General features: G+C 39.6%; 2 protein-coding genes across 3 annotated transcripts in view; one reads left to right on the forward strand and one right to left on the reverse strand.

Moving 5' to 3' along the window:
- On the forward strand, positions 1 to 15293 carry plpp1a (phospholipid phosphatase 1a). 2 transcript variants are annotated; one of them, XM_018662379.2, is made up of 6 exons: positions 1 to 539; positions 6165 to 6316; positions 7777 to 8057; positions 11590 to 11647; positions 13352 to 13528; positions 14017 to 15293. In XM_018662379.2, exons 1-6 carry the CDS (start codon positions 482 to 484, stop codon positions 14134 to 14136), a joined length of 846 nt encoding a protein of 281 aa, XP_018517895.1. In that variant the 5' UTR covers positions 1 to 481; the 3' UTR covers positions 14137 to 15293. The 2 variants fall into 2 exon arrangements, with proteins under 2 accessions (XP_018517895.1, XP_018517894.1); XM_018662378.2 differs by lacking the exon at positions 6165 to 6316 and adding an exon at positions 4208 to 4362 and having other exon boundaries at positions 3 to 539.
- The window catches only part of LOC108874026 (exosome RNA helicase MTR4-like), a 22432-nt gene continuing 11516 nt past the window's right edge, over positions 15129 to 26044 (reverse strand). Inside the window, 14 exon segments of the mRNA XM_018662377.2 lie at positions 15129 to 15784; positions 16475 to 16579; positions 17813 to 17975; positions 18069 to 18125; positions 19087 to 19192; positions 20116 to 20258; positions 20260 to 20280; positions 22259 to 22447; positions 22562 to 22672; positions 23178 to 23303; positions 23387 to 23455; positions 23542 to 23714; positions 24289 to 24439; positions 25120 to 25245. Of these exon segments, the coding sequence (XP_018517893.1) occupies positions 15732 to 15784; positions 16475 to 16579; positions 17813 to 17975; positions 18069 to 18125; positions 19087 to 19192; positions 20116 to 20258; positions 20260 to 20280; positions 22259 to 22447; positions 22562 to 22672; positions 23178 to 23303; positions 23387 to 23455; positions 23542 to 23714; positions 24289 to 24439; positions 25120 to 25245 (1593 nt within the window). The 3' untranslated portion in view covers positions 15129 to 15731.

Consider the following 26044-nt stretch of genomic DNA (forward strand, 5'->3'; position numbering starts at 1 on the left):
TCCTTGAAGGCAGCACCAGGCCTGCCGTCGCAGTTGCCTGAGGAGCTCCCCGGAACCGTCAAACAGCTTGCGTGCCACCGGCTGCAATGTCGGCAGCGGACAGGTGTCCGTCCAAATGAGCGACCCCGCGTGAGAGAGAGTGGCTGCTTCATTTAATAGCTCCTAACAGCTTTAAAAACAACATGGCAGACCTGTGGAGTTATCGATCGTGCTGCGGTTCTTCACCACCCAACTACAGCAACAAGACGCACTTCTGCTGATACGCGAGTCCCCGCAGCGGCTCGCCTGTCGGTCTGTTTCTGTCTTACAAAAGCGTCCACGTTTTGTCTAAGTACCATTTGTTGTTGGGGTTATCTGAGCTCACACTTGAGTCGGAAACAGCGGCGGCAACATCCCGAGGAGGAGCATCCCCCTGGTGTTTATTAGAGGAGTGGACGCACCACAAGCCAGGGACTCGACTCTGAGACAGACAAGAGCAAACATGTTCGAGACCAGAGGAATCCCCTTTGTCCTGCTCGACCTAGCCTGTCTAATTCTGGGTATGTGCTTAAACGTCTTTTGTTTATTGCTGTGCACCGTCTTGTTGCTGCTGTTATTGATATAAACCGATTTGTGAGCAGATATAATCCTCCTGTTCGGCTTGCCATCACGTGAAGGGAGTGGTGAATGTTTAGTAGCCCACGAGTGTGAATTACTGAGACTTGACTGTGTTTACTAATTTATTTCAACCTGTAATGGTACCAGTCAACATGTCCATGTCTCTTGTGAGATCTGTTTAGTATATGTGTGTAAGTAGGCCTGCGAGTTTAGATTTAGTTCCTCAGTACAATGAAGAATTACATGTTCTGTGTTTCCATTGTATGCAAATTAGTGCCACTTCAGTTTATTTTCAATGGTTTAAGATACTCAGGGGAATCTAATGGTTAATAGCTCGTAATTATATGTTTTTCAGAGTGCAACAAATTTTCAAAATACATTAAATGCAGCATATATCAGCAATAATTCATATCATTAATATTGTATCGCTTATAGTGTATATGTAATGTTTCCATAGTTTAAAGTTCTCACTGACTCATTTCCTTTACTCAATTAGTCAAAATCGAAGTATAAATATGCCTGTGTAGATGTCTACTGGAATATGATTTGAGATAGCAACCAACAATTTTTTTCATCAGTTAATCTGGTCTTCAAATGCCACATGTGGTCTAATAAAACTGACAAAATCCAAAGATATTATTATTATATTTACTATGTGTTACAAGGAAAAGCATTAAATCCTCATATTTGAGAATGTATAACCAGCAAAAATTTGACAAATTTGCCTATAAATGACCAATTGATTAACTGACTCAATGTAAGAGTGAATGAAGCTGTAGTTTACTTTTGTCAGTGCATACAATGACCCTAACCCTTTCTTACATCAGTTTAGGATGTTGCTGAGAAACTGTTCTAAATGGCAGTGATATCTTTCAGTCTGTTTCAAACCCACGAACCAAGACTGACTCAACTCCTCTAAGTTTTCTGGTTCGTGAAACCATGTGGTTTCCTCTCAGAAGGTCTAAAACCACTGCATGGTGGGCTCATGTTAGGTCTAAAATATATGTACTGTCTCTCAGCCTCTCAGTCTTAAAGTCTTTGAATATAGGAGTCATTGTGTAAGTGCTCGCAGGGCTGGTCTGTCGAGTTTTGCTGCGTTGGCAGACATTGTCTCTGGAGCTTTAAATCTGATTATGAATGATTGATTGGTACCATCACTCATAAAGCTCTGGTTTCCCTTGCCCAGTCTGCAGTATGTATCAACATTACACTTTTGCTTGTAGGAAAAAATAAACATTGTTTCTCTTAAACATCCCCTGAACATATAAATATTCTGTTTGACATAATTATTTGTGTCAGATACATTTTTACACTCAAAGTTCAATTATCCATTAAAACATTTAAACTTCATCTGCTCCTTCTCCCTAATTAGAAAATCCTGAATCTATGAATATACAAATGTTACTAATTTAAAAACTTTAACCACTAAACACAAGTCCACCCTCAGCGTATGTACACTTGAGGTTTCAAGTTTTGATAGTTATGCTTGTCCAAGTTGCATATTGGACCATAATTGGCCTCTAAACTAGTTTTAAACAGATAAAGCGATGAATGTGGAAAAACAGCCATCTGTTACCAAACACATACCTCATTCTGCACAGTGGAGGTCAACAGTAACAATAAGCAGAACATGTTTTGGAGTGCTGCGGGACTTAGACGTATTGATGAAATCCCAAGGCTACAGATTTATTTTACCTTAGCATAATTTAGCAAGTGCCTTACATCAGAACACAAGAGCAGTGAGAAGCAGAATGACTGTACAATATCAGAGTGCTGTCTGGACGACTGATGCTGAAGCAAACTTGATAATTCTGAATAATGACACACACAGACTATTTAATTATAGTCTATCATCTGTGTGAGTCTGTCTCCAGACTGAGGCAGCAGTCATGCACAGCTGCATGTTACCACGAGCACGTACATGCAGTAAAAACACAACTCAATAAATCAGAGAACTGAGAGAATTATTTTCTGAAATGCACAATGAACAGGAGTAGAATAGGCTGCAGGCTGCCAGTGAGTCTTGAAAATGAAAAGTTATGGAAATGTATATTTGTGGATTATGGACAGAAATATGTATTTGTAATGACATACCCACATTTTTTCATGTGTATATGTCAGGAGGCCCTTTAGTTGCTGAGTTCTGGAGATGAGAACAAACTTAAGTGTAACACTGAAATTAGAAAGTGACTCGGGGGGTCCTGCTGTCAGCCTGGGTGTGTCTGTCCTGACTGTTTGGCATCTCCAGCTGTTGTAGCCAGTCAACTTAGGATGGCACAGCTGAAGGTGTCACAACAGCTGCAGAAACGACAGGCAGAGCAAAAATACCAGGCAGGATTAAAGTAGAAGTTAAGTAGTTTATAGCCAGATTGTTGGGGAAAGTATATCTTCAGTTGATGTCATGTGTTTGTTCCTATTCTGCCACTCGTAGACTTGGCCTCGTTAATGTGCATTACAGCTCAATAACAAACCCTCACTTTCTGCTTGAGTGGATAAACGACTGTCTCTTTTCCCCACTATACAATGGGCTAAACGGGCCAAACAGCCAGAGAAATGACAGCAGCATTATGCTCAGACTTTGGACTGTCAAAACTAATCAGCATAATTTGTTATCTTTATGGTATTTTATCTGTAGGGAGTGTTAAGCTATGTCCACAGCTCCTTTCATACCAGTTTGAGTCAATGCTCCATCCAAAAACTTCACAGTCCTCCCTGCTGAAAAACTACCAAAAGATAACGTAATTTTTTGGACTAAGGAAGTCACTGCTGTCAAGTGTTTTTACTGTGTAATACATCATGTTACGGAGTGTCTGATTGAGCTTAGTAATACACATTTTCTGAGGTCATAACTCAAGGATAAGGCGGGCAATATTTTCTGATCTTCTAACTGTGAACCTGTGATGAAAAGACCAACAAAATAAACAAGGAATGGATGCTATAACAAGTATTGTTTGTTATAGCTTATTTTTTTAGAGCTTCATAGTTAGTCTAAGGAGATAGTCCAAAAACTATTAAACTCAAATGAATGTGCCCTTAGAGACATATTCCTTTATTGTGATGAACATGAACATTGTGGTTTATTTTTGGTCGGTTCCAGATGCACTGTTCTGTTCCTGTAAATGGTCACTAATGTACCAAATGGGAATAAATCCATGGCTGAAAATAGTCCTCAACAAATGCACCATCTAGTTTCGTGAGAAATATTTGCTTAAAAAAATGCAGAACCCAGCTGTTTTAGGCAATTATTTATCTAGTTTTAAAATTGGATGCACATATGTAAACATCAGTAGGAACAAATGGGCGTGTGGCTGAGTGTTGTAATGTACTCAGAGGTGGTTTTGGTCTTTTCATCAGGTTTAATGGCACTATCAAGCATTTGCAGAATTAAGCCAGTCTTATCCTTAAATTCAACTGCTAGTAAGGTTGAGGTCTCTCATTTCTGTCATTAAGACTAAGTCATTAGTTATGATGCTAATTCATTTCCACATGAAAGATGACAGATTGGAAGATCACAACCCTTTTCATTCAGCACCCTCACTTTCTCTGCCATGCTTCTCTTGACCTCTGACCTCTTCCAATGGTAACTGCTCCTCCTGATCTCCATCCACAGGAGGTCTGCCTCTGGCAGCCTTCAACCTGGGTAAGATCCGCCCTTACCAGAGGGGCTTTTTCTGTAACGATGACAGCATCAAGTACCCTTTCCACCACAGCACAATCACCTCCACAGTCCTCTACACTGTGGGCTTCAGCCTGCCCATTAGCTGCGTAAGTAGGAGTCAGTCAAGGCGGGTATGACATACACGACCTATCTCAACGTAAATATGTTAACTTGGCAACCTCATGTGTAACTAATAACAAAAACATTCCAAGGTGTGGCAGGGATTGGTTTACTAGCACACCTACACTGGAACACTTAAATGATTTTTGTTACCAGCTACACATGTTTTTCCTGCTGTGAGAAGGGTCTGTTAGGACTGTCAGAGCCAGCAACAACTGTACGTTACGTCACAAACATATTTCCAGAATCTAATTCAGGATGCATTCAGAAAGACTAGCTGTTTGATGCTATAGATCACTTTGTTTGTACAATAGCCAGCTACCAATATATACAGTAGGTTTTGTTTAGTTCTGCTACCATTTTTCTGTGTCAGATTTGTGGCATTGTTGGCGATGGTAGGGTATAGTATGGTCAAAGCGAAGGAGGATGTCCACTTAAAAACAATTGAAACAAAATAAAATTAGCCATAGAGTAAATGTAAAATCCTTTTGCATCCACACACACATGAATAATAGATAGATATATTTCTTTTACCAATATCTCACTTAATACAGACTAGTTTATAAAGCTTTCTGCTATAAATTAGATTAACTTTTAATCAGTTAGTAGGTCAACATGTTTCCAAACATCTTTATTTTCAATGAATAGTCCAGCACTAAACATTTCGTTCAGCCAAACACACGTAAGCTCAACTTCATACAAAAGACCCAAACCACAGATTCATCTATTAAGCTAAAAATGGTTGATATGAAGTACGGCCAGGCTTTTTTTTTTTTTTTTTTTTTTTTGTTTAATCTCTTGGGTGAACTTTCTGTCGCTGTTGTTAATTAATGCATCTGACGTGCGTGCTGCCTGTGCTGCATTCCTCTGTTCCTTAAAATAGGTGGAATGCTGTCCTGGACCAAAGCCATTGTTGTTGGAGAAGAGGCAGAAAGTGCCGCTTGTGTGTGTGTGTGTGTGTGTGTGTTGTGCTTTTGCTTGGGTGTGTGTGTGGGTGCCCTGCATTGTTGCCTTATAGTGTCAGTGATTTATCTCTTCCATCTTGTCTTATATATGTCACGAGTGATCTTAACCTCAGTCTGTAATGCTTTCCTTATTCTCAAATGATACTGCAGTCTATTTTTTTTTTAACAACTCTCTGTGCCAAAGGAAGGTGTGGAAGAATATGTGGGATTCAGAGTGGTTAGAGATTGAAAGTCAGTTATAGGAAGAGAAGTGTGGTCTTTTGGTAAAGAGAAGAGAGATAAAGAAACAATTGTCACTGTTTGAAAGGAAGTGAATGAGAAAGTGTGTTGGTGGAGTGTTTCATGTAAGGGACGCACAGTATGAGAGACCGCTGCTTTTTCTCACATGCTGACAGCCTCTGCTTCCTGTTGGTGGGAAGTCAACTAAACAAAAATTCCACGACTAAAAACTCGTCTGCTGAACCCGTCACAGCCTCAAAGAGAAAGCAATGAGGCTCACTTCTCAGTAACCTGCCCAGAAATGTAATTTTTGTGCTCTCAAGTTTGACTTTTCTATATTAACAACCACTCCTTATCAGCATTTAACTGTCCTGTTTCCATGCCAACACTTTAACCATTAATATGTGAACCTCAATGTCCTCGGGAGTCAGTGAGGATGCAGAGGATGCAACGTTTTGTGTGACCCTTGCCCGCGGCTGCCGTCTCCTACTTTGCACGATGGGCAGGCGCATGCTGTTGCATCAGGAGTCGGGGTCCGAGCCCCTGTGACATCTTTGTAACCTGTATTTTTTTTTCCCCTTCTTCTCTCATTGCTTCTCTGCTAGCTGGACTCCCATTTGTAATACTCACTGCGCAACACAGTCCTTTCCGCCGAGGCTTTTTCTGTAATGATGATTCAATCAAGTACCCCCTTAAAGAGGACACCATTTCCTATCAGTTGTTAGGAGGTGTCATGATTCCCGTCACAGTACTCACTGTAAGTGCATCTGTTTTGTTTTCTGCTAACGGTTTTCTCTGTGGTACTTTCTTAAATTTTCCTTTTTACAGTTGCTGCTTTACTTTTATACTCTTCTCTCTTTTTTCTTAATCCATGGTTGCTGCTATATACATTATTCTGTAATAATGTATGTGTGTTTAATTGCTTGCACAAGCCATCACTACCATTAACTGAGACTTAATTTCCTAACAGCATGAGGTAGAAACTGACAGACTGTTAATATGAAATTTACCACCACTTAATTAATCTGCAGCTGCTGTGACAGCTTGCAGAAAGAAACTGAATACAACAAAATGTAAGTCTTCAATGCAGAAGTGACCTGGGTCTGCTGAATAGAATTTTAAATAATGCAGTAGCACTTCAGCTGTCTAGGGTAGATACTCATATAATATATAAGCAGTGAAAATGTAACTTCCCTGAAGACTATTGAAGTTTTGCAAAAAGTTTCCATAATATAGGTTTTACCTTGATGGATGAAAAAAATAAAACTGACAACCAACCTATATAAAAAAATGCATTTAGCCACACTAAGTTGAGGTGAAGCAGCTCTTTGAAAAACAGGCACCGTCAACAGCTTTTATGTCAGACAAGTCTTATGTCCTCTGGGCCTGTTGTGTGTAAGCAGTGTTGCAAAACAAACACATTCATATGCACCTTAATCACAACATTGCTGACAAGAAGATTCTGTGAGTCATTCCTCTGACGTTTCACTCATCACTATGAGCACATATGTACTACCTTAAATACACAAATAGTGTTTCTCAAGAGATCTTATAAATTTAATGTCAACATTTAGATCAAACCAAATTATGTGTTTATTATTTTAAGTGGACACCATCCTCCTGCCGAGATATTTTTCAGAAGGAAGCAGTGGGTAGAATCACTTCCAGTTTTATCAATCATAAGAAGTTATAATTTTAAGGAGGCTTTATTTAAAGGAATAGTCTGAAAAAACTGATCTCATTTATCAACACATCATATCTTGTTTGTTTACCCCTACAAAAAGTTAAGGTGGTATACTGGTAGGCAGATTTCTTTACCTTTGGACAGAGCCATGTTAGTAGTTTCCTTCTGATCCACATCTTTATGCCAAGCTAAGCTAACTGGCTGCTAGCTGTAGTTTCATACTTACCAATATGGGATGTGAGAGTGGAATCAGTCTTGTTGTTCAAGAAAGAAAAGAATTGTGTTTCCCAAAAAGCCAAACTATTCCTTTAAATACTGTCACAAAAACAAGCTTGATGTGAAATCTAAAAACCTAAACTTTTTATCACTAATTATTATCACTTCATTTTAGATGTAGATTGTAATGATGGGATTAGGGAGTTTTTGCTGGCTCTGATGTTGTAGATTTAACTCAGGTGCATCTTTTAATTTTCATGTGGTCCATCTTGTATTTGTGCACAGACCTCTAACTCTGTATCCCTCCCCCCTTACAGATGATCTTTGGCGAGTGCCTTTTAGTTTATCTAAATCGCATCAAATCCAAGTCGTCTTTCGGCAGCTACCTTGCCTGTGTTTACAAAGCCATCGGTACCTTCCTCTTCGGTGCCGCGATGAGCCAGTCTCTGACCGACATAGCCAAGTATTCCATTGGTCGGCTCAGGCCACACTTCCTGGATGTTTGCAAACCTGATTGGACAAAGATCAACTGTTCATTAGGGGATTATATCGAAGACTTCAAGTGCAGTGGAGACCCGACGATGGTCAACGAGGGCAGGTAGGTGTTATTATTATTACTCCTATTTTTGTCTCTTCCCCCCTTTTTTGTTTCAGGTTGATTTTCATACTTCAAGTCTCTCTGAACATCACTTTCTTATTACAACTACTTCGTCAGAGAAGATCTGAGTGTAGTTCAGTTATTTCTTTCTCAAAGCAGTGAGCTCAGTGAGCAGCAGCAAGTGGTGACAAGTGCTTTACAGACTTTTGTCACCCTTGTTTTTACACACAGGCTGCCCTACTTTGCTTAATTTCTCTTTTTGTATGCAGTGTGAACGGAATACCTGTAGACACCACTCAACAAATTTTAGGGTAAAAAAAAATGTTCCAGCTTCTCAAAAAGCGATTTGGTGCTTTTCTTTGTCATATGACACTGGATGGAATATTTTTATTATTTGAATTAAACTGTCAAAATAGATCACTTTAGACTGCTTTCAGTATGCACTGACATTGTATAGCCAAAACTACTAACAGACTAATTTATATTGAAAATAATTGTTAGTTGCAGCTCTAGATGAATGAATGAATGAAATAGTTCAGGATTTTAGATGTTTCCTCTTGAAATTTAGACTTAAACTTGTACCACTCATGTTTTGTTGCTCAGTAGATTAATGAAATCTGACAGATAGAAAGCCCTGAACCTGCGTTGTTTTGTAACACACTCATGGTGCAGGTACAAAGGGTGAAGGTTAAATATGTCACTGAACTAGGAATAATTATATAATGGCTTTTTTCCCCTGTGAGCTGGCAACTGTTATTTCAGTCTGTTTTTATTGAAGTGCTCGAGATTACTGGTGTGGAATTAACATGGGCATGATACAACAACAGAGGAAAAAAAATAAACAAAAAGAGGGAGAAAAAAAGGAAAAACAACCTGGGTACCCAATGATTTCCCAGTCCAGGAATGTGTTGACAGGACAGGTTTAATAGAGGACATGATCACATCTTTATGTTTCTTTACATCTCTTCATTGTTAGTAGGTATTTTTTTCACAATAATCGAGAGAATCACTTAAAATGAAGGAATTTCCAAATCAATCTTCGTTACCTACCTCATACTGGGAGTACGGGAGAATATGTGTAAAAACAATACAATACAAATCCAACATTTAACATTTCAAAAGAGAACAACAGGAAGTAAACACATCTACTTGCCCTGATCCACCACTGTTAATAAAGTTAAATTAAATACTAAAATCTAGTGATTAAAATTATGTATAGAATTAAAAATCTGTTACTTTCTGAAAATATCTGAATGTTTTTTTTAAACTGAAGCAATGTTGCTATGAATTGTGAGGAATTGGTTTGTCTAAAAAAATAATCTTCTTTTAATTTACCTGTTTTATTTATTTTTTTTGTTGTTGTTTTTTTTAGGTTTCTTGCTTGTTGTTGACTGTAGACTGAATTAAGTTTTAAAAAGTTTACCAAGATGTGTTGGCATTGGACCAGTATGTCCCCTGAGAAGCTGTGCAACTCTGAGTTTCAAGTGAATATGTGCCCATTGATGATATAAGGCAGCGTTTTAAGTAAGAGGCAGTGTGAACTGTTTTTTTAGAGCCTGGAGATGGTAGGATTGAGTAATATTACAGGAATGTAAAGTTTGTTTTGATTATAATCTCTGTCCCTTATCAGCTCAGAGCAGAGGGAAGTATAGTGGGAGGAGAGGATATCCACTTCTCATTCTGACGTAGTAAGGACCACCAAGAGCAGCGGTAATTATAGAAGCAGAGGCCTAAATAGTGACATCAGCTGTGCCAATTGTATTGGGTTTATTATGGGCTATGAGGAACTTTCTACTCTTTTCTATTCTGTTCTACTTAAAGGTCAGATTATTCTACTCCTGTGGTCAGAGTGTGTGTTGTCATTTGAATACAGATTTCCTGAGCTGCAGCCTTTTGATTTCAAGAGCTGAGTGGAAATGTGCCCACCCGCCCCTCTCTCCTCTCGGTTATCTGCTGTACATTTACCAGGGTGTGGTGCACGATTGTTGACATTTCCTGGAGCCCTACAACTACTTTGAAGTCTGTATTTTTTTTAAATGTAGCATAAAGACACAAACATTTATCAACAGGCCAAGAGACCGATCTGGTGAGTCTAGGAAGATCTCCAGAGCTTTTAAGATTAATGAGACACTGTGTTTCCAGCTCCTCTGTGTGTGTGTGTGTGTTTTGGATGGTGTGCTCATCACTAATAGAGCTAATAAATGCAGCAGGAGAGGATAAAGTAGGTTGTGGTAGCCTGCTCTGTGGATCATCTTACAGTAATATGATTCCTCCCTTGGTTTAACTTGCATGGGAGAGAGGAGGCCGACTGTCAGGAGCTGTATGAGTGTTTGTTATATGAAAAAGAGAAATGCCATAGGTACTCAAAGCCTGAGTGCATTATGAAAAAGCAGTTCTCTTGTAAGGTTGGAATCCATAAGAATATATGACGAGTGAAGCTCTCAGTGGGTCTAAACAGGCTGCAGTTTTAATCTGGATGCCACACAGGATGTATGGAGGTCAGCATTATTATTGCATCGGGCAGTTGGATTTTGTTACCAAGTACCATTTAATTAGTCAGAGTCTTCTCTAACAAACACTGTTGGCCAAATTATTAGGTAATTGGATAAGTTATGACGATGATGAATTTCAAGCCAAGTTTCAGGGTTTTCCAGGTAAAATGAATATATTTGGGTACTTTTGGACTGTTGGTTGGAGAAAAGCAGTCTGAAAGCATTACTTTGTGATGGGCACTGTGCAACATTATCTGGAATTTCATAGAGTAATCAATTGATCAAACATTCAACAAATCAGTCTAATGAAAATAACTGTTAGTCGCAGCCCTGACAGAAAAACAAAAAACAATTTCATTTGTGAGATTTCATTTGTGTTTCAGTCTAACTGTTGTATAACTTTGCAGAGTAAAACCCCACAAGAGCTGTTTAGTTTTTCTGCATGTCCATGGTCCATTTAGAGGGATTTACCTTGCTAATTTATCCGGATAACTCTAAACCTACGTCTTAGAACAAGCAGCATTGTCCACAGTGCCGTCCAGACTCTGAATACACATCTTATCCTACACTGTGAAGCCTTAACAAGTGCCACAGTGGAATAGCACACCAAGTACAGTAACATTACACCGTGTGTCTGTGTGTCTGTGTGTGTACACGGCTGTTGCTGTAGACGTGGTCCAGACAACAGTAAAAAAAAAAAAAACCAGCACTGTTATTATAAACAGGAAGTATCTAAGGCAGGGAGGACTGGCGGGATTGCTTCTTTTTAATCTACCACATCCCTCAACATCACAAAACACATGCAGCAAAAAAACCTCACCTGTCAGTGAACATCGACTCCACCAGAAACCCCAAATATGGGTGTGCCAGGATGTTGTGGTGTTGGGTTTGTGTTGCTGACTAATACATGTATACTAATGACTAAGATATTAATACAAGATGTGCCAGTGTCTTCTAATTAGTTTTACTTTTTTCCTTTGATGCAGATGAATTAAGGACATAGCAAAGCGTTGAGCTGTTGTTTTATCTTTCCGTTGCAGGCTATCCTTCTACTCCGGCCACTCCTCTTTCTCCATGTACTGCATGCTGTTCCTGGCTGTAAGTATCTACACCAGATCTGATCTGTAATTAAATCAGCCAGTATTTACTGGAGCACTGTAAAGATCCATTTATTGTCATGTTAATTTGCCATATATTGCCATAGTCTGACATTTTTTGAAAATATGCTTATTTGCATTCTTGATGAAAGTAAGATGAGAAGATTGATACCACTCTCATGTCTATCCATTAAATATAAAACTAGATGAACTACATGAACCAGATGGTTAGCTTAGCTTAGCTTAAAGACTGAATACTGGGAAACAGCTAGCCTGACTCTGTCCTAAGTTAATCAGTACAAGAACTGAAGTGTAAAAATGGCAGACTGTGGTCTTATAATTAGTTATGTCATGGATTGTATCATGGCAGAGCACAATAACCACAAATTCTTGTTTTTTCATGCTTATCTAGTAAATATGAGGCAGTCATTTAGCTTATCTTAGCTTGAATCAAGGTATGGTACTTACTCTACTGATTAAACCAACAAGATATACAGTGTTAATTTGTAAGGTTCAGAGGTGTCGGTAGGTGGATTTTGTAGTGATTTGACAGAGCCAAGTTAGCTGTTTGCCCTTGTTTCCAGTCTTTCTGCTAAGCTAAACTAACAGGCTGCTGGCTGTAGCTTCATACTTAGTACACAGATACAAGAGTGATATTGATCTCCTCATCTAACTCACCAAAGAGGGAAAAATGCCAAACTATTCCTTTGAACTGCAGTATGTCAAGATTACTTTGACATGCATTGATGACCTTGGTTACAGTTACTATCAGATTTCACTGTTCTGCTCAGAGAGTTGCAGCATCTTTGAGTGTCCTCTGCTGTGTTCCTTCCAGAGCTGATTTTACTGCCCAGCCCTGATAAACGTAATGGGCTGCTGATTCATTCAGCACCAGGAGATATAAATAGACACAGGGACAAAGTCCTGGCACCAACATAAAGCTCTCTCTCCCTCTGCATGTAGTGGGAGTTCAAGTATGAGAAACAGCACTTGACATTTAAACATTTACCTACAGACCCTGGAGTGCATTTCTTTTCTCTTTGTGTCAGAAGTCAAGTGTGACAGGAAGAGAAGCGGGTTCTGGATAAATTGGCTCGGCTTGTTTGTCCTTGATTCAAACCAAAAGAACAGACACGCCCTGTTTTTAATGCAAACATAATGAAGTTGTCTGGTTTATGGCACAATGGAACATGACGTTCAGCTGACCAAAGATTCTTAAAGGATAAGTCATCCTCCAGAGGTGGTGTGATATTTATCAGATTAAATTATGGAGCCTGTTTCAGAGAATAAACAGACAGATTTCAAGGTCAGTTTGACAAACATGGCCTGAAGGAGTTTTTCTCACCTTTTAAAAGAAAGAGAAGGAAGTAAATAGTAGAGCTGATAACTGTGGTTTGTATGAGAAAAGGGATGTTTGTTTAATTCAGGGACATTTTTTTATGGCATTTTCCTGCATGACAGGCTTGTCTCTAGTGTGGAAATGGAAATGGAAATGCACTGAGTCATCTGCAAATCACTGCAGCTCATTTTCCTGCCTCTCTTGCACGAATGCTTCCTTCTACGATGATGATTCACTCGACTACTGAAACCACAATAATACCCTCTGTCCTTGTCAAAATCATCGTCAGTGACACACTTTTTTATTTATCATGACTTTAGATGAAAATGCTCTATATTTTAAATGCATGCCCTGTGTATTTCTCAGCTGTATCTGCAGGCTCGACTCCAGGTTGAATGGGCGAGGCTGCTCAGACCCACGATCCAGTTTTTCCTGATTGCTGCCTCAGTGTTCACAGGACTGTCGAGAGTGTCCGATTATAAACATCACTGGAGTGATGTGCTGACTGGACTCCTGCAGGGGGCCCTTATGGCTATCCTGGTGGTAAGTGCTGTACCTAAATGTTACTTTAAATTTAAAGGAAAAGTGTGACATTTTGGGAAACAGAACTATGTGCTTTTTCACTAAAAATATATTTATTATATATATTATTTTTTTTTCTGGGGCATTTTCTGCCTTTATTAGATGTTGATTTAGAACAGATGACAGGAAATGAGGGAGAGTGCGATGCAACAAAGATTCAAACTTTGAGGAGAGGAATGATGAAACGTGGTTTCCACCATGCTCAGAACATTTCTTGTATTATTTGCATATGTTGACTATTATGACAAAGCAGGGCATACTCGCTGACAAATCTCTTTAGCCATCCAGTCCATTTTGTCCTCTGTATATAAAGTGACTTCCTGTCATTGAGTTCTACCCTCCTGCCATCAGATTGATAACACATTCACATCTGTCAGGAGGTGGTTAGCCTAGCATCAAGGCCCACTCCCATCTATACCTTTTTAAAATTCTTCACCTGTATCTTGCAGGTCTTCTTCGTGTCCGACTTTTTCAAGCCACGTGTGGATTCTCATAAAGACGTGGACATGCGCCACACAACCCTGCAGGAGACCCCAACAAATGGAAACCACTTTGAAAGTCCAAACTAAGCTAAGCGAAAGGTGGAGGTAGCGGAGGATACCTCTGCCCTGTCCAAACGCACACCCAGGATCCCAGCTCTCTAGCCTTTTATCTCACGCAAATTCTCATCAGATCCTCCGCATGGATTTACAGTGTGGAGTACTTGATTCTTAACTTCAAGTAAGCTAGTGGATGACTGTGCATCCCAGAAGAAACTTTTTGAAGCTACACCTCAGGCCTGTTCAGATTTTAAGACTTAAGAATTTTAGGCAATTTTGCTGTGTTGTCCACTGATTTTCCATCAAAGGAAAGTGGTGAGACAACCTGTCTAACCCTTGTACATATGCTAAAATGACTGAAACCAATGTAGGTTAGAGGCTAGAGATTCTGTAAGGACGGGAACCATCTATCTACTGAGCTGGTGGGAAGACTTACCTGCATGCACTCACTAAAGGGTCTGACCACTGCTGGGAGAGAGCAAGAGAGAGGAGGGTTGGAAACCTGTGAATGTAACCCTGCTTTGTGCTTTTCCTGATCTGGAGTTAGTCTGCTCCAATATCTGATTTAGGGTCAGTTTTAGAGCAACCCCAGCTCCCAGAACGACAGTGAGTCTCACAACTTTGCTGCCTTAGCTCCAGTGTTAAACAAAGGGCTAATTATAAGAGGAACGTTTGTTTCTTAAGGCGAGAACATGCTGGAGGTTTAAGCTGATCCTAGATCAGAGGGCAGCACCGCTGCACATCTGGAGCTGCTAACTCTAGGCCACTGCCACTGACGTCTAATGCTCCAACTGTCTAACCTCATATAGTCAAGGAGGAAGCTCGACTTGTATCATGTTTGGTTAGAGGGTTGAAGAGTCGATGGTCAGGTTTAAGTCCCGTGTTGCCTTTGCTGGACTGCTACTGCTGCTATCACAGCTTCCTGTGTATCTAAGAACTAATAGAAATATCAAGTGAATAGACAACAATGTACTTTTGTATAATCTGTATGTAAAACAAATCACCATACAGACTTTTATTGAAAAAAAAAAATGTTACAAATATGTACAAATGTCTAAAATAAGAAAAAAAAAGGAAAAATAAAGCCATTTTACTTATTAACATGAACACAAATGAAACCTAAGTGTTGGATGTATTATGTCATGAGCCATCATATAAGATTAAAGCATGACTTGTTTTCTCTCTCAGCCAAATATATCAAATCAGTTTGTCATATTATGCACCACTTTGCCCGTGTAAGCAAAAAAAAAAACAAACAAAACAATAAAAGCATGAATGTTCAGTGTATTCTGGCCACATAGATGGGTTCACCTACACAAATTACACTTCTGTTTACATCCTCAGACAAATATAGGCTCATTCATTTATAAAATGCAGCTGGATCTCACTGGATAACACAAGTCAACGGGACATTACAAAGTTCAGGTAAGTTGTTATGATGAAACAAAAAAATTTTCTGAAAGACAAATTATTTTTCTGACTGGAAGCCAATTTAACATTTTGAGAATAAAGGGAACAAATATTTGACCCCAGTGTGGGGGGGGCAAGAGATCCTTTGTGGGCTAATCATATCTAAAGGTCAAAACCAGCATCCATCCACAGTGTGTTAGAAAGCTGTGAGGTCATTATAGGTAGAGACTGGCAGCAAAAACAATGTCTCTCTTGATCTTTGTTATGCCTGCAAAGATACAAATGGAGTATCATAAATAGGAAATTCCACTGCAAACAGAGACATTTGTTTCAGTTGTGTGTCAGTAAAGAAGAAATCACCAAAATATATTTAGCAGTTACTGGTATAAACAGTACTTTCTCAAATATTTACCATGTGGTCAGTGACCACTTTATTAGGTACACCTGTAAAATCTAATGCAATCCAACACAACAGCCCAGCTCATAATGTTAAGTTTTGTTGAAAGGTGTAAATTCAAATATATGTTAATTACTGAGGCCATAGTTTAAAAGGCAGTGCTATACTGGACTATGCCTTTGCATTTACATACATGGGGGAAGAGCATTATAATAGAAACAGCTCTTAATGTGATGCATCCCGGTACAACACCATCACTAATTATGACCTCATTGCAAACACATCAAGTGATAGTGACAAAATCGTCATCATTTGGACTATACAAAATGAGAAAATCGCAAAAAATCTGCATCACATAATCCCAGGTGTACAAGAGTTCAAGGTGCTGTCTTAACTTATTTACTTATTTTAAGTATTACTGAAGAATGAAAAAAAAAAAACCCGCTAATAGTCACACGTGAGAGGAAACTGTGAACTACAGGCATTTTTGCTCAGTGGCTTAAGTGACTACCAGTTAATTGATTGAACAATTTCAGCTCCAACAACACTGAGGTTTCTTACCTTCAGCAAACTTGTTTTCCAGCTCAGTGTTGCCTATGGCCTTGGCTGCAGAGCACATCTGTCTCAGCACCTCCTCCAGACGACGCATGCAGCGGATGATGCTCCCTACACAAGACAGACACAAATACACAGCGTTACATATGTATGTGGATTTATCTTTGAAAAATAAAACTAACTAAGCAGATTAAATGAATTACTCCATATTGAATGTTTGAAAGGAGAGGTGGACTGTCCAATTTTAAAGCCTTGTATTTCAGGTCAGTATTGCCAGACCACAGCTCACTTCTTATTCTCTATTCTCTAAAACACACCTTAATGGATATGTGAACTCTTTGTTTTATGGGTCTGTGATTTCCACTCTACCCTGATTTCCAATACGTGTCCAGGAAATAACTATATAATTTGGAACTAATTATAAAGAAAACAGAGACAGTAGTTAAGTGGTCTATTTCCAATCAATTACAATTAACTGTGACTGTAGCATAGAGTCCTACAGTCAGTGCACAGCAGGTCAGCTGAGTGTGAGATTTGTCAACAGGAAAGCACACAATGTGGAGAATAAAGTTTCCAGTAATAACTGAATCATCAGTGATGAATCAATATTTACTTTGGTTTAAATGGAGCATTTCTTGCAAGGAAAATTCCAATTTTCCCCAAAATTAGCTGCAAAATCAGCCTCTTCTAAAAAAAAGTCCCAGAAAAATGATGAGGAAATAACGGACCTGTCAAGTAATTTACAATCAAGTCTTGTCAAAATTTGAATAGAAAGATGAGATAGGGACTAGATGTCAAAATACACAGAACAGAATTATTTTGGAAAGTTCTCGGACTCTCCTTTGCCAACAGACACAAGCACATTTAAAACTCCCCACAGTTTCCCAACTCAGCGTTACTTCCTTGTTACGATGACATCCAATATTTTACAGCTGAGGTCACTGTTGGGAGTCAGAGATACAAACTATGGGGAGAATGATGGACTTGGACCTGGGTTCACATCAAACCACACATAATAAATCAATTAGCGAGCCTTCTTACAGCATCCAAGTGGCTGCGCATGTGACAGTGGATAAATCAAAGGTGGAGTGGTTTTGGAAAGGCCATGTTGTACCTCAGCAGTGGTGGAGGAAGTACTCAGATCCTTTACTTAAATTCAGAGGTATTTTCAGCAAAACGCTCTTAGAGTATCAAAAATAAAAGTAGTCGTTCTGCTGACAAACAGCTCCTATAACTGATGTATTATTACACAAGACACTATGCTGTTACCATTTTAGTGTTGTAGCTTGTTGAGCCAATTTATATGCTTGATATACTGTTACTGTCCTGCCCTCTGTGACCCACCTTCAAAGACGTCGGTCATCTTGCAGATTTGAGCAAACGTGGCACCGTTAGCCCAGGCGTAGACCACATCCATCAGGTGGGGCTTAAACTGGTTTAGATAGGTCTCCTCGTCCACCTCCAGCTTAGCGTCTGCAGACACCTTGGCTATGCGCTTTGCACACTCCTGCGCACAAAATGCACAAACAGCAGCGTTCACATTTTGCGCCAAATTCAAACTTCTTAGAAAAACATGTGGGATAGATTCATATTGCCTCACCTGCATTTGTCTCAGGGGCGCAGCTAGTTGCTCAGTCAGTTTTGGCATCTCACTGGCCTGGAGGGAAAAATGACAATTACTACTATGATAGCAAGTCTCAGACATTTGTTTTGTCGTCTTTCTTCTCTCTGACTTCCCATTGGCCAGATGGGTTTCCTAACTTTCAACAGTACAATGAGAATAAGTGACGATTGAGGCTGCTGACATTTAACTTCTTTATAACTTCAGTATAATTGCTGATCAATTGTTGTCTGTTATACATGAACACAGACCTGACTGTTAACGTCTGTATCAACTTCCCAGTATTAGCAAAAAAGAATATTTCACTGATGACTGCATTCAGAGGGAACAAGTCTCAGATTTCCTCTCAAAAGGTTCATACTCATCTCTTTAAAGGATAGTTTTTAATCTGTCATTAGAGCTGGAAATTTCAGTGCTGACATTATGGTCAATATTGTTAAATTGTCGATCACACGCGGGCTACTTTAAATAAAATTCTTGTTGGAGCATTTTAATGTCAGAATTCATCACTACTTTAGAATCTCAAATACAGATTTCGCTGCCATCCTGAGCTAAAGAGCAGCAGGTGTTCTTTAATGACTGTACATACACACAGTAGTCCTGTATTGCTAAATGACTGCTTCTTGTTGTTCCCTCTCAGCATTTGAGTAAGACACAAAAGTGAGGACAATGAGAGTGATGACTGAATTTAGACAGAAAATTGTTCAGTTCAGACTACCGAGCTGACGTGGAGCCAAAGAAAAGGTTTGTTAAACCATCTGATGCTAGATGGCCTCATTAAGGGAACAGGCATCATTTGGTAAGACAAACACACATCAACCTCAGGTTTCTGCTTTGTTTGCAGAGAACGCAAAGAGGCCAAGAATGCCATTGGAACTTGAATGTGTGGGAATGGGAATCAGCTGTTTATGTCAGTGTTCGGGAAAGGCTTAACATCTGTTTGTATGGGGAATTAGAGGAATTATATGTGTTTGTGTGTGCGTGCATTTGTACGTACATTCTCCTGGAAGACGAAGCAGGAGAGCAGGGCGGTGGCTTGTTCGACCGTCAGATCGTTGAAGAGACCGTTGAACACCATCTCCGTCAGCAGGAGCTCATCAGCACTGGAAAGATTATTAGACGGCATTTTATTACTTTATCAAACAGGATCTGATATGTCTATCCTCCTGTCAATGACTCTGCAGACACAAGACTTGTGTCACAGACATTTCCCCTCATATTTCATCCCTGGGAACACTTAAACTCCCCTAAACTTAATCATAATAGGTAGAGAGAGCATCTACATTTAGACTGAGACTTATTTATATTTTACCAAATAAGATCAAGAGTCAAGGTTCATTTCATTAACAACAGACAAATCTGGAATTTAGGTGAATGTGGACACCTCAGTGCAGTGATCAAACACCATTGAAAAGGTTATAATATACAAAAACTTTTCAATGAAGAGATGGCTAAACATTGTTTTTGCTCCCTGCTATTAAAATCTGCTCCAACAGACTCAGACTTTCTCGCTAATGACAGATCTTAGAAGTTGACTTGAAATTCCTCAGTATGAAAACAGCTATGTGCAGTACAGGTCTATATCTTTTGGTTTAAAGTCTAAAGCTTTAGATTAAAAATAAGCTTTGATTTTGCTGCTACTCTTAAACTTGTATTAAACCTAAAATGAAGCAGTGATTCTTCCATTTTGTTTTATGGATGTGTGTGTCACCGAACTGTATCATCGCTGTATAATCATTTCTGTATCAGAGCTGCTGTATAGAGAATGAGGCAAATAAAATACATACCATAAATAAAAAGAAAAGATATGGAACCTGAACTGAAATGTCATTTCAGATGGAAAGTATTAGACTAGAGGAGGGAGGACGACAAAGATGAGGATTCGGAAAATCGTTTTTATGATCATCAGAGCCTTAAGATGCTTTTGGGAAACAAGGCCTTGGATATTCATCTCTGTGCATGCTCATAACAATATCCTAGTTTCTGATAATCCTGTGCACAGTTGTGTCCACGGTTCCTTTCCTACCTGCTAATTTCACAGGCAACTCTGCCTTTCACCTCGATCACATCAGAGGGGCTGGCGAAGCCGAGGCGCCGCAGAACTCTCTTCCTGCACTTCAGCTTGTCCATCTGCAGCACGGTCCGAGCTTTCTTCAGCTCTCGCTTGGCCTGTTCGAACGTCTGCTGCGATCTAAAACACACACACACCCACACACGTACTGTTATACCATGCAGCCTTCAGCAAAAGTAACATTGGGACACTCTTCCACTGATTTCCAGAAAAGACTTCAGAATTATTAGAAGCGCTTTGATAACTACCAGCTGTTTTGTGCATGAGCTCATTTCAAACATTACACATTGATGGAGTAGAAAATTTGAGTTTTTTGTCAACAGATGTTCATCTGCCAGCTTATCTGTCCATTATCCACTTCAGCCTTTACCCCTCATCATTACAACACAATTGCCAAGATTTCACCAGCATGGTTCATTACTCAAGGCAAGAACCAAAGGCTGCATGTGAGATAGTGAGGAAATCTATCACACGTTGCACATGAGAGCTGAGGTTTTGGACGCCTGTGCTCCCAGTAGTACACGCAAAGAAAGCATCAAACAGCAAAAAGACCCAACCACTGTTTTAGTTCTAGTCTACACAATGTTAACTACTGTGTATCAGCTGTGGTGTGTTTAAGATGTGATAAGTTGAGTCGGTGTTGGCTGATTTGCTAAACAAATAAGGCAGGAGTGGCATCGGTACTGAAATGGCTGCAGAAATGAGACTGAAAATAAGCTGCAGGGGGCTGTCCAGGGGCTGGAGAAATGCTAATAGAAGAGCAGGTTAATCTCTTACTCTGACAATCAAACATACAGAAATCCAGTTTACACTGTATTATATAACTTATCATTTCACAATACATACACACACACACACACACACACACACACACACACTCACAGAGATGTAAATGTTTATGCAAATTGTCAAACAGTCTGGTTTGCACTGGCCAAATTATGAACAGGAGGTAATAAATTGCTGGAAAAATCTATGTGAATCGGGCAGAGACTTTTATTTTGGAGGGTACCATTAAGAGTTATGGTGCTTCCTAATTTGTTGCTGATATATTTTTATGGGAACAAGTATGTTCTAATATTAAATGAATTCCCTTTCCTGTAACAGAGAATATTCTGTATTTTAACAGCAAGTGACGAAACTGTTTTATTTTACAAACTGTATGTTTAGCATTTTCACTAGCTTTACTTTGGTGTTTTTGTTTTTACTGTAGCCATGCTGATGGCATGACTCAATGGATGGCAACGTCAATCTGTCAGTCAGTCCATCACTTTAATCCAGACGGAAATATCTCAACAACTATTTGATGAATTGCAATTCAATTTTATAATTGTGTTCATGGTGCTCAGAGGATGAATCCAGCTCCACTATGAGGCTGACATTTGTGGTTTTGGTGAAATATGGATAAATTATCATACACTTTGGTTCAGACATTAATGTTCTCGTCAGGATAAACTATAAGGGTTTCCTCTTGCACCATCTTCAGGTCAAAGGTTTAATCTGATTGTGATGATGTGATGATTTTATGATCAAAAACCTGCAGAAGAGGTAATGTTCTCGTCAGTCTCAGCAAACGTCACCATGCTGACACACTAAATTTAGATGGTGAACATGGTAAATGCTGCTGCTAAACATGTTGGCATGTTAGCACTGAAAGTGCTGTACTTGTCTCCTTGAGCTGGACCGTCTGCAAAAATACATGGTTACATTTTGTTTTTTATTTTTATTTAAGACATTGACCCTTGTTATAGCCTTTTTATCCCTTGTTTGGTTTTCTGCTCTGACCTATGACTGAGGGTGAGGCCCTGTAGGATTAATGTCCTCGCTTTCTTCCTGTGTTTGTCTGTATGTGTATATATGGCTAAAGCCAACCTGTCTGACAGGAAAAGACAAAGGAAGGTTACTGATTGATATCTAACAAAAGGTAGCTATTGTAGATGGATAGGAAAGATAAAAGTAATAATAATTCAACAGTAACAAAACCCAACTGTGACCTGTGGATAAACTACTGAATTTTCAATGAGGTTTGACATTTAGGAGGTTTTCACATGATGTAACTCTCACTAACACAAACTGAAACACACACGTATAGTTTCCTCACCAGAGCTTTCTTCTCACAGAGAGAATATACAGACTCCAAGTTGGGGTCACTGTGCAGGGGGTGGGAGTACATGCGATGCTCAAAGGCCTCCACTTTCTGAATGACTTTCTTCAGTGCTGGGTCTTTGATGCCCATGTCGTCTATGGGGTCGAGCAGAGGAACGCCATCTGGAAAGCGCTTCTGTACTTCCTAGGGACAAAAATGTTTGGATGTAAAGAAAAGAAAGGGCAACAGTCCAGATGATGATTCTGTTGAGTTCCCCCAGTTTGAATATCTTTGTTTCAAGATGGCTGCATTTTGTACCTGAATAGACTTGAGCATGAGCTGCCTGTTGTCAAAGGGCCTCAGGTCTTTGGGGATGTAAAGACGAACTGAGCTGATGGAAGTCAGGAGATGCAGCATCACTGGGACCACCTGGACAAAAAACAGTGAATATAACCATGGTAGCCTTTCGCTAAGTTTCCATCCAAATTTAGCACAAATTTCCAGAGAATGGGTTTTCATTAACATGATGTGAATCTTACAAACACTGTGATAAATGGTTGGTGGAGCTAATTCTGCTGGGTGCCATTAAACCATCACAGAGAAGGGGGTGCAACGAGATGATGTAATTAAGAGAGCACCAGTCAAACCTCAAATGAATGAAAACCATGTGGAAAACATGATAGAAATATAGCATTTATGTTTGCTTCATGTGTTTGTCAACTTGAAGAATGTTGCAGTCTGGGATGTTTTCATCTGGTACAATTTTATTCAGTCTTTTATACACATCATTATTAATTCACTAACTTTTCTGCAATATTTCAACTTTTTTTTTTTCTTTTTTATGTGGAAACTGAAAATGTGTATAAATCAGGTTGATGGAAATGCACTTCCATCATGCTTGTGTATGTGTTTCCATGTGTTTTGTTTCACCCACCTGCATCTCTCCAGTCTCCCCTGGAGCAGCAGGTTTTGCAGCTTCAGTCGCTGCATCTTTGACACTGTCCTTACTACAGTGGACCAAAACCTCCACCACATACAGCGGCTCTAAGTCTGTGCTAGTCTGAATGAATGAATGAAATACATATTAGTCACAGCCGCATGTCGATGGATTCACACACATGACACAACAGCGTGAGGACTTACCTTCACGTTCGACTTCTTGCAAAAGTTTACAACAACTCCCCAGCCAAAGTCGGCATCGTCATTTTTTACCTTTTGGATTGAAACAAAGATCATGTTTAAAAAAAGTTAATAAATCTATAATTAGTGTGTGTGTAAGTGTGTGTGTGAAGCTCTACCTTGACAAGTCGCCCAGGCTGCAAGAAGGGCAGGCAGTATTTGGGTTTGTGGATGAACTCTTGTATCTCTTTGCCCAGTTTGGCCAGCTGCTGTCTGATTTTAAAGTAGGTGACAACGCTCTCCTCATTAGGGATCTCAATGGCATGGTACTGCTCCTCCAACTTCTTTATTTCTGCACAGAAAAAAAAACATGCAATGTGATGAAAACACAACAGAGAATGGAATTCTACTTCAGCATCCTCCAGAAAAATACATTGGCTTTCTATACATCAAGCTTTCAATTAGTCAACTGACAGAAAAGTAATCTGAAACTATTCTGGCAAGTAAAGTGATATAAGTAAGTGTACATGAGAGTAATTTGAATGTGTTTGGATTTTGGACTGTTGGTCAAACAAAGTAAGACATTTTAAGATTTGAAGAAACAGGGACATTCACTATTGTCTGATATTTTATACAGAAAAATATTAATTGAGAAATTAATGTTTAGATTCTTGATAATTAAAGAGTTACAGCCTCACAGAAATCATACCAGACACCTGATAATGATGTCTTAGTAATGGCATAAATGTCACCTTGCAGTCATAAAAGTCAACGATGTGCTTGTTTTAATCTTTAGCATGTCTCAACAGTCATTTGTCAATACGCAAATATAACTTTAATAGCAGAATCCTTGGAATAGTTTGTCTGGAGGTTACTAATCTGATCCAGCCTGGAGCATGCAGCACTACATATGGAAAAATGCTTACTCTCCACTACACCAGGCAAAGCCCTGTAGTGCTGGAACTGGTAGAAAGACTTCTCCAGCATGTACTCTGGGTTGATCTCCTCCACACGCAGCAGGTTGAGAACCATGTTGTAGGTCAGGTGGAAGGCGCTGTTCAAAGGGTCTGCTGATCCCTGCAGAGCAAAATAAAAAACAGACAGATAAATATTAACATACAAATAAAAGCTTTTATTGTAGTAATACACAGCTGTGCTCTTAATTATGCGTTTTGATCATGTTGTTAGTGTTTTGCTGAAGGTGCCAAGAAGGTATGAGGTCTGAATAAATGCAGGCTGAAGTCACTCTCCCCAAATTAAACTCTAAGGAGGATTTTGCAATCATGACCTCTGAAACTCCAGAACCACAGATATGTGTTCAACATCTTTCTCCAAGACACCCTGGGAGTGAAGCACTGTGACAGTGCCAACAAACAGTTTTACATTAACACAACCTCTTTCAAAAGCTGTGCGGCTACGTATTTATAGCAGCGCAGCTATAAATGTGTCAAATCAAAGACAAAAGAGCGAGACTCCCTGGCTTCTCTGTGACAGCGTTGAGCGCTGAACGGCTTGATGATCCGCAGGGAGAACGACTTAAGAGTCACTTCTGACAATTTCCACTCAATCGTTCAAAGTAATTGTCAGCAAGACAGAAGGGAAATGTGTCTAATTGATGGGAGAATGGGAACAGAAGAATGTGTAGAAAGCACTGAAGAGGCTTGCAAAGACGTGATGGATGACTAGCGGCTGCGTTCTTAATAATAACCTAAACTCGCAAATCATAAAAAGCGTTGTGGCAGCCAGATCAGCAGTACCTTGAGTAGCTGTTTGCCCACAGCTGGGCTCATCTTCTCGTCCACCATGAAAATAACAATGCCCCTGTCGTCCATTCCTCTCCTCCCAGCGCGTCCTGACATCTGGATGTACTCACCTGATGTAATCTAGACGACGTGAAAAAAAAACCACAAGACATTGATTCTTGAATTGTTAGTGAATGCTTTTCTACACCTGCAATATAATATATGCTCATTGTTCTGAGAGAGAAGCAGCTTATTCTACTTCTGAGAAAAGAGGTTAAAAATATCTGATGATGGAAAGAAAAGTATTGCAGTCATGTATGGTAGGTGAGAATGTAACCAAACGTTTTCATAGCATTTGTAAAGTTAGTGCAGAGCCAACTATCTGCATTACTAACAGAAATCTAGATGATGAAACAGTCTCGTGAGGAAGAGACTGGACCAGTTTTTCCCTAAGCCTTGGAGGACGACTCTCTGCATCACACATGGCTCTGATTAAACTCCACATATCTACTGGTCTAAGAGCAATAAAAATGCAGCAAAAAGCAGATTCGTTTCTTCTTTTTTTGCGTTGAAATGATCTGATCGTCATTTCAGGCATGCTGTGGGATCAGCTCTTGATTTGAAACACAGTGTGTTTTCAGGAATGAGAGCTGTGTGTACTGAAGTGTGTGAGTGCCTGCGTGGAGCTTTGGCACCGTCAGAGGCTCCAGATGTTCCTGATGAACCACTTGGAGGGCAGTCTCTTTCTCCCTCTCTCTCTCTCTTCTAGCCCTTTGTGTGTGTGTGTGTGTGTGTAAGCGTGTTGTGTGAGAGAGCTGGAAGCCCATGAGCACGAAGTGACGATGAAGGGTGCTTCTGAGTGACGGCAGACACACACACACACACACACACACACACACACACACACACACACACACACACACACACACACACGGACCCC

Source organism: Lates calcarifer, linkage group LG9 (assembly GCF_001640805.2).
Source record: "Lates calcarifer isolate ASB-BC8 linkage group LG9, TLL_Latcal_v3, whole genome shotgun sequence".
NCBI classification, from domain to species: domain Eukaryota; kingdom Metazoa; phylum Chordata; class Actinopteri; family Centropomidae; genus Lates; species Lates calcarifer.